Below are 12,121 nucleotides of genomic sequence, written 5' to 3'. Positions count from 1 at the left end.
TTTTGATTGCCTCATTATAGGAAGGAAATGGTAGCTTTAGGGAGAGTGCAGAGATTTACCAGGATGCTGCCTGCATTGGACACCATGATATGTTGAGCGAACTGGAGTGGAGGAGGGTGAGAGGCAACATGATGGAGGTGTACAAGTTAAGAAACATGGATCAAACAGACAGCCAGTGACTTTCACCCAGGACAGAAATGGTTAATACAAGAGGACATAATTTAAAGGTGATTAAAGGGAAGTAAAGGGGAGTGGGAGATATCAGAGGTAATCTTTAAAAACAAAACAGTAATGAGAGTGGGTGCATGGACCCAATGCAACGGGTGGCGGAAGAGGCACACGGGACATGGCGAAATGAAAAATGGAAGGCTATGTGGGAGGGAGGGATTAATCTGACTTTGACTGAGTTAAAAGGTGAGGGCCGAAGCGGCTACGCTGTACTGTTCTATGAACGCATGAGCATTCTAAGGGCCAGTACCTGTCCAGGCAGAAGCGGGAGTACTGCACATTGTACGAGGGAATGTAATGGCGTGCCTTCTTTGCTGGCCCTTCCCCAGATGCCATATCCTGGTATCGTTTATGGGAGCCACCCTGGCCTCCCATGCGCTTGTAATTGTCCCTGGGTGGAAGAAAACAGAGAATAGACATTGGCAGAAAATTGCTAATTTAGACCACGAGATAAAATTCCACAACATTCCAGAAAAAATAGGGTAAATAGAGCATTTTGGGCACACTGTTGGTACTTGCAGGCTGCCCCAGCATATCCACAGATGTGTTGGTTGTTAACGCAAACGACACATATCACTACGTTTCAATGTAGATGAGATAAACAAATCTGAATCTGATCCCATACGGACTCAGAGCAGGCTGGCAGTCCTGGACTTCCAAGTGTAAGCTCACAATGAAAGTCGAATACTGACACACACCCAGTGTGAGAACACATTCAGTCCCAGATTAATCTCAGCATTAGGAGATACCCAGACCCTGACACATGGCTAGCATGTAGCTCCCTCACAAGGCCTGATACCTCATGAGGTGTCCACGGGCAGGGACTTCAGCTATGCAATGCTTAGTATTTAGAGATACTGAGCGGATTAAGCCCTTCCGACTCTTTGCGACAACCCCGATTTAACCCCGATCTAATCGCGGGACAATTTACAATGACCAATTAACCTATCTTTGGACTGTGGGAGGAAGTCAGAGTACCCGAGGAAAACCATGCATTTCCATGGGGAGGAAATAGACCTCTTACAATGGACACTGGGATTGAACTCTGCTACCGTAGCACCCCAGATCCAAAGCAACTGGATGGAATTTGACTGATAGCCTTTAAGGATGCCCAAAGCTGGGCTACCTTGCCTCAGCTTGAGGCAGCATGCCCAAATAAAACCTCAATAAGACAACCATCATCCCCACTAACTCTTTTCAAACTTGCAAGAATTAAAGCGCATTTACCTCCTGTCGCCTCTCCGACCCATGTCCATTCGACCATTCCTGCCCATTTGCCGCAATCCCAAATCCAGCCTGCGGCCAAGCTGGGCATGTGGTCCCAGGTGAACCAAGGGCTGCAGCAGACCAGCTGGAGGGGGAGGTGGGGAGACAAGAGGAACAAAGGGGCAGCAACAGAGAGTTAGTGCAATGTGGGAAGGGGATAGAGCAGGGAGGGAGTCAGGAAGAGAGAGAATAAATAGGAAGGGGAGTAGAGGGAGGGTGCAGAGGAGAGTGGGAGAGGTGGGAACACGGAGGAAGCAAGAAAAGGTGGTAAAGGGATGAGGTTGAGCAGTGAGAGAATACAGAGAGGGAGGGGGGAAAGAGAGAAGCTGTTAAAAAAGCACGACAACCTTTCATGATGCAAACTACACGAGGGGCAGAAACATATCACGACTGCAGAAATGAACTATTATTTGCTTCTATAACACTGGTTTATATTAAAACCTTCATCAGAGTTCTGTGGCGAGATAAAATAGAGAATAGGTGGCCTGGACTAGCACACCAATCGAGACCACTGAGCCTTAGCTATAACAGAGATGTAAATACGATAGAGAGCAGATTGTGATGGCACGAATGAGAAAGAGACATCAGTCGAGTCGGCGGTGAAATTAGAATAGGTGTCAGCTGGTAGGTGCTTGAGCCACCTGATGGCCACTGATAAACCTCTGTGATCTATTGCCCTTGAGCGACCAATACTCACGTTTGTGAGGGAGCTGAGAAAGAAGCGGCTGCGAGGACAACAAGGAAGGAATGCGTGGAGCTTGGAGCAGAGGCTGCGGCTGGGGTTTAGCTCCAAGGATGCCTTGCTTCTGTCCAGACATCATGTGCGATGGATTCTGCAAAGAAAAGCAGCAATAAAAGCAGTCGACACAAGGTTTCACCAGACCCAGTCATTTACTTGGGTCAGCTGCCTTCTGGAATCTCAGTCACTTATACTGGGCTAGTGACACAGGGCCAACAGTGACATATCACTCAAACCTTGTTCACAGGTGGCTAGGGTGGGGGAGGAAGTTGGTGGTGGTGATGAGAGCAGGAAGGAAGGGTGGGGTTATGTGGGGTGATGGCTTCTAGTGATATGTGAGAGGGGAAGAGTGTCCTTCAGCTTTAATCAAACCTGCAAAGCAAAGACAAAATTAACATGTGCCCCCCCCCCCCCCCCAAGGCCATGCCAGATTTTGTAGGGGCCACAAGTAACAGAGGGCCACTGGAGTTTCTGAACCAGCCAGAAGTTTACTGTTTTGATGAAATATTACTAAAATATATAAATAAATGAATATACGTAATTTAATTAGAATCCTTAATGAAATCAATGGGAAAAGATGCTAGATAATGCAAATGAAACAGCAAAAGGGGGTGTGTGTTTGCACATGCGTGTTGTGAGAGTGTGACACGCAATCGTTATCTCTGCTCTTTTTTGACCATGCATCACTGTACACAACTGTAAATGAAAGTCACAAGTGGGCCAGGAGCAGAGGAAGGTTGAGGAACACTGGACTGGCACGTCAGCGATCAGGGCTTAATTCCTGCTGCTGTCCACAAGGAATTCGCACGTTCTTCACATAACTGCGTGGGTTTCCGCCAGTTGCTCTGGTTTCCTCCCACATTCTGAAGATGCAAGGGTTAGTATGTTCTGGGCATTCTATGTTGGTGCTGGAAGCTTGTGGGCTGCCCCCAGCACATCCTCGGGGGTGTTGATCGTTCATGATTTCACCGTATGTTTCGCTGTACATGTGTCAGGTGAAGCTAGTTTCCAATCACCCCTATCCCTAGATCCACCCACCCATGGACAGTCACTACAACCATGACACTAGAACCTACTAATACCTCAAGTGTACAACTGATGGGATAGGCCAAGGAGCAATCGATGGGTGGGTGTGTACTGACCACTGAACTCTCCTATCTACTTTCAGTCCCAGTCTCAGTATCTACGCTGATTTATCATAAAGTGCAAGAACTGAGCCAGGTGTTGCTACAGGAGGAACGAGGAGTCTGAAACAGGAAGGCCCACGTGGCATCTGGAAGATGCCCAAGAAACTGGAAGGACTGTGGCAGATGGGAACCTAGAGAGAAGGGAAGAAACAGGATTCGAGTACAGATGATAGATGAGGGTCTAAAGATTGATATGTAGGGGGGAAAGGGTTAGTAGCAGTGGACTGGCTAAATCTTACTGAATTCCTCAACATAACTAACACCATAAACTGGCAACCGGGGCCTGTCAGTATTTCTTTTTCACTCAGCTAAAGCCTGTACCTGAGTGGGCTGCACCTGGACTGTGAGTGCGCTCCATTTCACTGAGTGATTGGGATTGAACACCGCCTTCACCAGCACTCGCTCCCCAACTTGGGGTATCCGACCCTTCACCACACTGCAATACAAACACACGCACAAATCATACATTGTCCACTGCTGCCCGTGCAACGTAGAGCCTCCCAAAGAGAGGGACGCCCTAAAGTGGGCCGGGCTCACAGACCACTCAGGGCAAAGTCCCATGGTTACGAGGCACTATCCCACTGGACACGCTGCCCACTGGCATTGACGACCTCAATCCTAATTGCACTGTAGGTGAAGTCACACACATTCAAGAGGAACTGCCTAACTATTTTTGACAGTTCCTGTGAGTGACTATCCTTACTTCAGCTTAAGACAGCACACTTTGACAGACTGTTCAATGTCTGTGACAACTGAGCTGAAAGTTCTCTGAACAGTGTTCTTCTACAGATCAGCGAAGGGATCTCGCAGAAAACTCTCTCTTTAATCAAAAGACACTGAAGTCCCCCATTACACAATCTTGTAATCGAGCTTAGAGCAACTGGGATCTGAATGGCCCAGTGGCCATTTTGGGAGTAAAATGGAAGCTTCCAATACTACACTCACTACTGGTTCGAGCACCATTTAATTCAGGTGGAACAACACTTCCTCGTCAATGAACCCAAAGTATTCGTGGAGACTTGTTACCTCTCCTGTAAACACTTGCTGCCTCTGCGAATGGCCTGCCTGCTGGTGGTCCTGCCAATAGCAACAGAACCAATGTCATTATTCAAACGGGGCAACAATCTTTTGGCAGCACTCCATAAAGGGTAGACAACCCTTCCAGACACACCCTTCAGCTGAATTTTGCGGGCCAACCATCTGATCACTGAAAGGAAGGGGGACTCCTCAAACAAGTCTGATCACTCTCAACTGACATCCCTGTTTACCATTCACCTTTGTATATAATTAATGCGGAACACCATGGGTGACAGGTACACCCAACAATGCTGTTAATTGTTAGCATCAAATGGCACGTCTGAAATTACGAAAGGTAACTGACAGCTGATGAAAGGCAACCGTCTATCAAGTCCAAGTGGCAAAATGGAATCAAGACCTACATCATTTATGAAACTGAAAGCTTGTCTGCTGAAAGTCCAGGTAAATGAACTCCACACCATTCCACAGGCACAGAACTCTCTGAAGGCCTATCTGCTGTCTGTCCAGGTACTCCGCAACACCATTCCACAAGCAACAAGCTCTACCTGCTCAATGAGATGTTAAACTGAGACTCTGTATGTTTTCTCTCTCTCTCTGGGCGAGAGTACAGACCAAAATACACCCATCAACCAACAGCACAATTAATAACTTTGCCAAGGATGGTCGCAAGCCTGGCTGTAAAAGGACAGTTGAGCAACCCCATCCATTACAAAGCCAGAGCTATAGAAATGCCGACAGAAGCTGCGAGAGGAAGGATCTTCAAATATGGCCCAACCCGGGGACAACTTGAAAGACTGGAACAGGTTAAAGGACACTGGCAAGCAGCTGTTGGCTGCCTATGCCCCAGAAGTGGTGATGGGCTAAAGAAGACCACAATAATCAGGACTGACTCCTTAATCAGCTAATTGTCATTTGCAGCATCCTGCTGTGCACAAATGGTTTGCCAATTTCCAGTCTGAAAACCCAAGGCTGCTCATGACATCTAGAAATACTTACAGAATGCCTTCAGTAGCAAAGGTTTCTTAAGAGACATTAGGGATGTGATTCCAGAGCTCTACCTAACTGAAAGTGGAGGCGATAGAGCAGGGATCAGACAAGGGCCCAATATTTAAGTAACACGCAGATCAAGGAGAGTTGTACGAATGCAAGCAGTCACGGAGAAAGCAAAGGCTTTTTGAACACAATCCTTGCTGGTGTGCGAGGCAAGAGTTGAGAGTCTGGGGCAGTGAGAGGGTTGAGGCAGTTCTGAGAAGGAGAGCAAGAACATGGCAGGCTTTCTATGGAAAGTAGTTTTTAAAGAGCTTCTAACAGACCACTGGAATGGTTTCACCTGAAGATGGCGCGGGTTAGGACTTCAGCAGAGGTGTAACAGAACGACACAAGGGCAGGGAAGGTGTGATAGCTAAACACAAGCCTGCACATTGTTCCTGCTTTACTTTGCACATTAAAAGCTACCTGACAGCAGGGTGTCAGTTCTGCTCTGGCCTGACTGCAGCCTATGGGGAATTCATGACACATAGAACTATGGAAAGTTTCAAGGCAAGTCAATGAGAAAACAGGCAACTGGGTACCCCGTCAGCAGGCTGAAAGAGAAAGACAAGCCGTTAGATCTAACAGGAACAGATACAGCAATCAGTGTGGTGAGCCATATGGCTCATGAATTATTGAAGCGAAAACAAAGTACCAGAAAAAATCATGGCCAGACTGAACCAAACCAAACTGGACCAAGACAGTATCAAAGAGAATCCTGTTCCAGACTCTTGGGATGGTGGGTTGGAAGGGGATGGGCTTAGGAGAGTTGTAAAGGGTCTGGTGTTGAAACTGAGCACTTGACATGGGAGTAATTCTACTCCCCAAAACCAGCATCTCTCACCTCGAATACAAAGTTCAAAAGAGAAAGGGCACACGGCCAGCTTGCAAACCATGAATGAAGTGTACAATTGTGGAATGCCTCCAGTTATAAAGCAAACATCTCTTCTCCAGGGCATCAGGCTCAAATGTAAACAGTCATTTTTTATTATGCAGCAGGACACCAATTCCACTGGCTGATGAGCTTCACAGACTCTTAAGCTGGCTCACAAATACTTAATATAAATTCAATCAGAAACATATAACCTCCTTTAATATCACCCACACACGATAGCCCACAATTTTGTCAGTCTCTCCATTCACTGACACCCTCTTACCAACCCTGACCCTCCCACCTGCCCTCATTATAGGAAGGGTGTGGGAGCTTTACAGAGGGTGCAGAGATTTACCAGGATGCTGCTTGGATTAGAGTGCATGCCTTATCAGGATAGGCTGAGTGAGCTGGGGCTTTTCTCTCTGGAGTAGGAAGATGAGAGGTAACTTGATAGAGTACAAGATGATAAACAGGCATAGATCAAGCAGCCAGGCAGCACTTTTTCCCAGAATAGAACTGGCTAATACATACGGGGCATCATTTTAAGATAATCGGAGGGAAAAAACAGACAGAGAGTGGTGGGTGTATGGGACTTGCTACCAGGGTGATGGTGGAGGCAGATACATTACGGACATTTAAAAAATTCTTAGCTAGGCACATGGATGACAGAAAAATGGAGGGTTTAGATGTTGGAGCAGGTTAGAAGGTTGGCACATCATAGGCAGAAGAGCCTGTATTATTCTATGATAACTATAACTATGATAACAAGTGAATCTGCACTGATAACCCATCAGAAGCAATCCTTCAACAAAATCTGCCCATGGCCAAATTAATATAACCATTATGCTCTCCACACACCCCATAACATTAACTCTACTGATCAAAACCAACTGTGCCCACCCATACATTTGCCATCGCCAATATTAACCCAAGTGATGATGATAAACCAGCAGCAAATAATGCGCATGAGTACTCCCCCCCCCCCCCCCCCCCCGGCACATCAGCACGAACTTCATAACGTCACATCCTCGACCAGCGCAGTTACCTGTAGCAGTGCCTGCTGTATGGATTGTGGTCCAGGTCCAAGCAGCGACTGCTGCTGGCCTCCATGGGAGCCTACAACAAGAAAACAGGCTTCACTTGTAGTTCAGCGACTTCACAGGACTTTATGATGCATCTCGAGCAGTGGGAGTGGTGGGCAGAAGCACAGGGTACTATACTGCAGCACCATGCCTCACACATCTGGTACTGGGCAATGCCACTTTAGAAGCTGCATCTTCAAGCTCTTATTGAATAGCTTGCATCCACAATGCACCCAGGGTACCTAGTCACTGCAGGTTGACCGACTTCACAATGTTTGCAAGCTGTCCTGTCTAACTGCTGGAATAATGCCCTGGCAGTCAACCATGTTATAAGAATGGGGAAACAGGGTGATACCTACACCGATACAACTACCAGAGACACGTAGTTTGCAGTGAAAAGCTTTACAGCACCTGCTGTAAGATTGGGGCTCGATTTCCACTGTAGGGAGTTTGTACGTTTAACACGCCCCCCCCCCCCACCCCCGTGACTGCGAGGGTTTCCTGCAGATGCTCCAGTTCCTCCCACATTTCAAAGATGCACGCATCAACGTTCATGAGTTGTGGGCATGCTATGTTGGCACAAAACAACATAATTCACAGTGTGCTTCGATGTTTTGATGTACACGTGACAAATAATCTTTTAACTCTTTGGTTGAAGCAGGTTAAATGGCAGTTGGACAAATTATGAGAAATGCTTGGATCAGATGAGGGGCAAATGACCTGTTTCTGTGCTGTATTACTCTACAACTCTAATTACATATGACACACCCCTCAGGGGAGTGGGGGGGGGGGTATAGTGCTTGGACGGAGGCAAGAAGTGATGCTGAGGATGATGCTTGGGCTTGGGGCCTAGGAATGAAGGGGGAAAGGTGCGGGGTGGGTGGAGAGGGGCAAAGGGGGAACTGAAGGGCTTGTAGGAAAACAAAGGGAGGAGCCAGGAATGGTGATGGGAGCGCTGTGAACACTTATTGTGTGGTGAATGTTGCGATGGCAATTAAGTTTTTGATAGTCATTTTTATCAATGATTTTTGCAAACAATCACCCTAAATAAACGCAGCCATACAATGCAGGATGAAATACACACCTCCCTTCGAGGACTGAAACTGATTGCCCCACATTGATCTTGTCTGCACTCCTCACCAAGACGAACGTGTTATCCCTCGGAAGGCAGAGTCTGACTCAACTGAAACGCACCTGAGAAAAAGATGGAATTACAGACAGTTGATGGTTTAGAATCCGAATTGCAGATTGCTTCACGATCACCGTCAATCAGGAAGTGACTGCCAAAACTGATGCCTGCATCCAGTGAGATGCTTTAAAGTCAATTTATTATCAAAGTATGTACAGTGTATGTCACCATATACCAGGAGATTCATTTTCTTGCGGGCATTTCCAGTAGAACAAAGAAATACAGAGGAATCAATTAAAAGTGACAACCAATGCGCAGAAGAGGAAACCTGTGTAAATACAAATAATAAAAATAAATAAATAATGCCAGGGCCAGGAGTTGTTGAGCCATCTGTAGTTAGTGGGATCAGTTCAGAGTGTGTGAGTGATCCTGACGGTTGTATGGTAATAAGTCTTGCTGACCCTGTGGTGTTGCACCGAAGGATCCTATCCCTCCCACCCAGTGGCAGCAGCATCAACAGAGCCTGGCCTGGATGGTGGGGGCCCTCGATGATGGATGCTCCATGTAAATGTGCTCAGTGCTGAGGAGGGCTTTGCCTGTGATGGACTGCCCTTTATTCACTACTTTTCATAAGCTTTTCCATTCTTGACCATTGGTGTTCCCACACTGGGCTGTGATGCACTAGTCACTGCGCATCTACAGAAATTTGTCAAAGTTTTTGGCGACAATCAGAAGCCTCCTACATAATAAAAGACTCAACACCACACTCCAACTTTGTGCCTTGGCCTCTGATGCTATTCGCCTGGATTTGTTCTGGTTAGGAAGATCAAAATAATAACCATCGCATGGTTTACTGACCCCACCACTATCAGTTTTTGTCCAGGGACATGTGCTGGAACCACAACAGACATTTCAGACCTTCAGTTTGAGGGATATCCCAGACACCTTGCAATTCCAACAGGGGAAATAGAAAATACTAGAGAAACCTCCTCGGCTTGGAAAAGTGGAACCTGTCTTGAACCTAATATACGAGATAGAAGGAAATCAGATCGTAGTCTTAAAAGTGTCCAGATCCGCTTTACGGGCAAAACACTCGTATAGTTAGTGAAAACCCAAGTTCAAAGTGCACTTATTATCAAAGTGTATACAACCTTGAGATTTGTCTTCCAGGCAGCCACAGGAATCTCCTTTATGGAAATAGATTTTTCTCTGGAGAGGAGAATGAGAAGCGACTTGAATAAGGTGTTCAACACAAAGAGAGGTGTATATTAAAGTCACAGACTTTTTTCCAGGGCAGAAAGGGCTAACATGAGGGGGCATAACTTAAGGTGACTGGAGGAAAAGTACAGGGAGGATGTCAGATGCAAATTCTGTATAGAGTGTGGTGGGTGTGTGGAACACCATGCCAAAGGTGGTGGTAGAGACAGATACATTCGGGACATTTCAGAAACTCTTAAAGGCACGTGAGAGGGAAGGATTCAATTGATCTTGAAGTAGGCTAGAGTCAGCACAAAATTATGGGCCGAAGGGCCTACACTGTATTGTTCCACATGAAGCATTCAATCTTCTCTGCCAAGGGAAAAGGCTTGGAGTATCTTTGCTGGTCTTGGATGGATGTTAAAACAGTTGTCAAGCCTACCCCTGTTATTGCTGAGAGAGAAATGAACCTGTGCAGCTGAATGAGTCACAATAACCCAGCTAAGAGATGAAATGAGGAGTTTGGCAAATCAGGAAGTCAGAAACTTTAGGTCAGAAATGGATGTTCAGTTAGCATGTGGTAGCTAACTGCATGGATAAAGTCAAAATCAAATTAACTACTCGAAATTTCATCTAGCTTCAAGCACCCACAGGAAAATAAAGAAAAGAATTTATGGGGGGAAAACTATATATAAACAAAGACTGACAAGCAAAAGACAAATTGTGTAAAAATTAAAAAAGCATGAAGGGAAAATAATAAAAATAATGTGAGGGGAAATGGGAAACCACTTTAGACAAGGCATTCAGGAAATAAAATTCAGGAAAAACAACTGAGTAACAGCACCGCGACTTTAGTCCCCAACACAATGAGATGGAGAAGGATATATTTTCCAGCACTAAAAGATGAACACAAATTACTCCACATATCAAGACCCAAGACATATTGCTTAAATGCGAGAGAAAAAAAAGATTCATTCAAAGAACTAAGATTATTGTATTAGGTATAACACAAAATGAAAATGGGAGATCGTGTTAAAGGGAGGGAAAAATCGGAGGAATGGTATTAGAAAGGAAAAGAGCGACTATATTCAATAAATGTGCCGAAGAAGATGGTAGCAGTGCAGCACGGACGTGGAGGGGAAAAACACCAAAGATTGGTCCGGTCTTTGAAGCAAAATTTGAGAGGAGACACTGTAGCAGAGAGAGAGAGAGAGAAAAAAGGGAGAAACGTGGAAGACAGAGCTGCAGCAAAGATAGAAAAAAGGAGAGCGCGAAAAAAAAAGATGAAGCTGTAGGAGAGAGAGAATGAAACAAGAAAACCCGTGCGGAAGTAAAAAGAGATCTACACAGGAGAAACACCGGGAAAACCGAACCGCAGCGGATCCTCACAACGGCTCTGAACAACGGGGACCGGCGTGTGGGAAGCGAAACCGCCGTGTGGGGGAACCGCCATGTCAGGGGGGGTCGCCAGTGCGGAGGGGGAGGCCGCCGCGTGGGGCAGAGAGGAGATATCCGCATGGCCGGGTAGACGCCACACGCCGGGGGTGGGAGAAGCCGAGTCGGTGTGAAGGCCCGAAGCCTTAATCTTAGGCCCAGGCCTATTCCCGCGCTGCCTCCCAGGGTGAGGGCGAGCGGCAGGCCCGATGGAGGCAGCCGGCTCGCCTTCCGCCCTCGCACCACACACCCGTCGTGTCCCCAGCTCCCTTCACCGAATTTCTCCCCGATGTCGGGCCAGAACGCGGATCCACCGCCGCGGCCTACCTACCGTGACCAAGTCGTCGCCGCGTCCACCCGCCTGGAGGACTACGCCAAGGCCGAGGAGCGTGTGCTGCGCCAAGCGAAACCCGGCACTACCGCGCCACCCGCCAGCTGAGAGATACAAAGGCAATGAGAACCTCCACCAACACCGCCACCGTGCGGCCCCTGGCTGACTTGCGGCCGTTCTAACCTCTCCAACAAAAGGCTGGGTCTGAGAGTACAAGTTATCCTGACTGTGTAGTAAGTGGGCGGAGCAGTAGATTTATTGTCATGGACACATAGCGCGAAAATTTGTTGTTTTGCGGCAGTGGTACATCGCAAGGCATAAAAATTGCAATAAAAATGTTTAAAAATAAATACAGAAACTGAGGTAGTGTCCATGGTTTCATAATCCGTTCAGAAATCTAATGTTGTGGGGGAAGAAACTGTTCCTAAAGCCTTGTATCAGGCCCCTGTATCTCCTCCATTTGCCCATCACTGTGTGAAAAATGTGCCCCTCAGGTCCTGTTTAAGCCTTTACCCTTTCACATTAAGCCCTTTAGTTTTAGAAAGCTGAGCTGTTTATAAAATTATGAGGTAAATGGTATAGATAAA

At 46.8% G+C, this 12,121-nt stretch overlaps 1 protein-coding gene across 3 annotated transcripts in view; it reads right to left on the bottom strand.

Annotated features, from left to right (window-relative positions):
- LOC140733257 (cell division cycle and apoptosis regulator protein 1-like) overlaps positions 1–11,680 on the bottom strand; it is a 55,602-nt gene extending 43,922 nt beyond the window's left edge. For 2 of the 3 annotated variants that reach the window (XM_073056372.1, XM_073056382.1), the window contains exons 1-7: positions 11,535–11,574; positions 8,528–8,637; positions 7,407–7,477; positions 3,742–3,856; positions 2,192–2,327; positions 1,456–1,579; positions 479–619 (exon numbers count right to left, since the gene is read on the bottom strand). In XM_073056372.1, the coding sequence (XP_072912473.1) occupies positions 479–619; positions 1,456–1,579; positions 2,192–2,327; positions 3,742–3,856; positions 7,407–7,471 (581 nt within the window). In that variant the 5' untranslated portion in view covers positions 7,472–7,477; positions 8,528–8,637; positions 11,535–11,574. Of the gene's footprint in view, positions 1–478; positions 620–1,455; positions 1,580–2,191; positions 2,328–3,741; positions 3,857–7,406; positions 7,478–8,527; positions 8,638–11,534 lie in introns of all 3 variants that reach the window. The other variant, XM_073056390.1, reaches the window with a different exon arrangement.
- Positions 11,681–12,121: the final 441 nt, after the last annotated feature.

Source organism: Hemitrygon akajei, chromosome 1 (assembly GCF_048418815.1).
Source record: "Hemitrygon akajei chromosome 1, sHemAka1.3, whole genome shotgun sequence".
NCBI classification, from domain to species: Eukaryota; Metazoa; Chordata; class Chondrichthyes; order Myliobatiformes; family Dasyatidae; genus Hemitrygon; species Hemitrygon akajei.
Note: the sequence above shows the minus strand (reverse complement) of the source record. Positions and strands in the feature narration are given on the sequence as shown.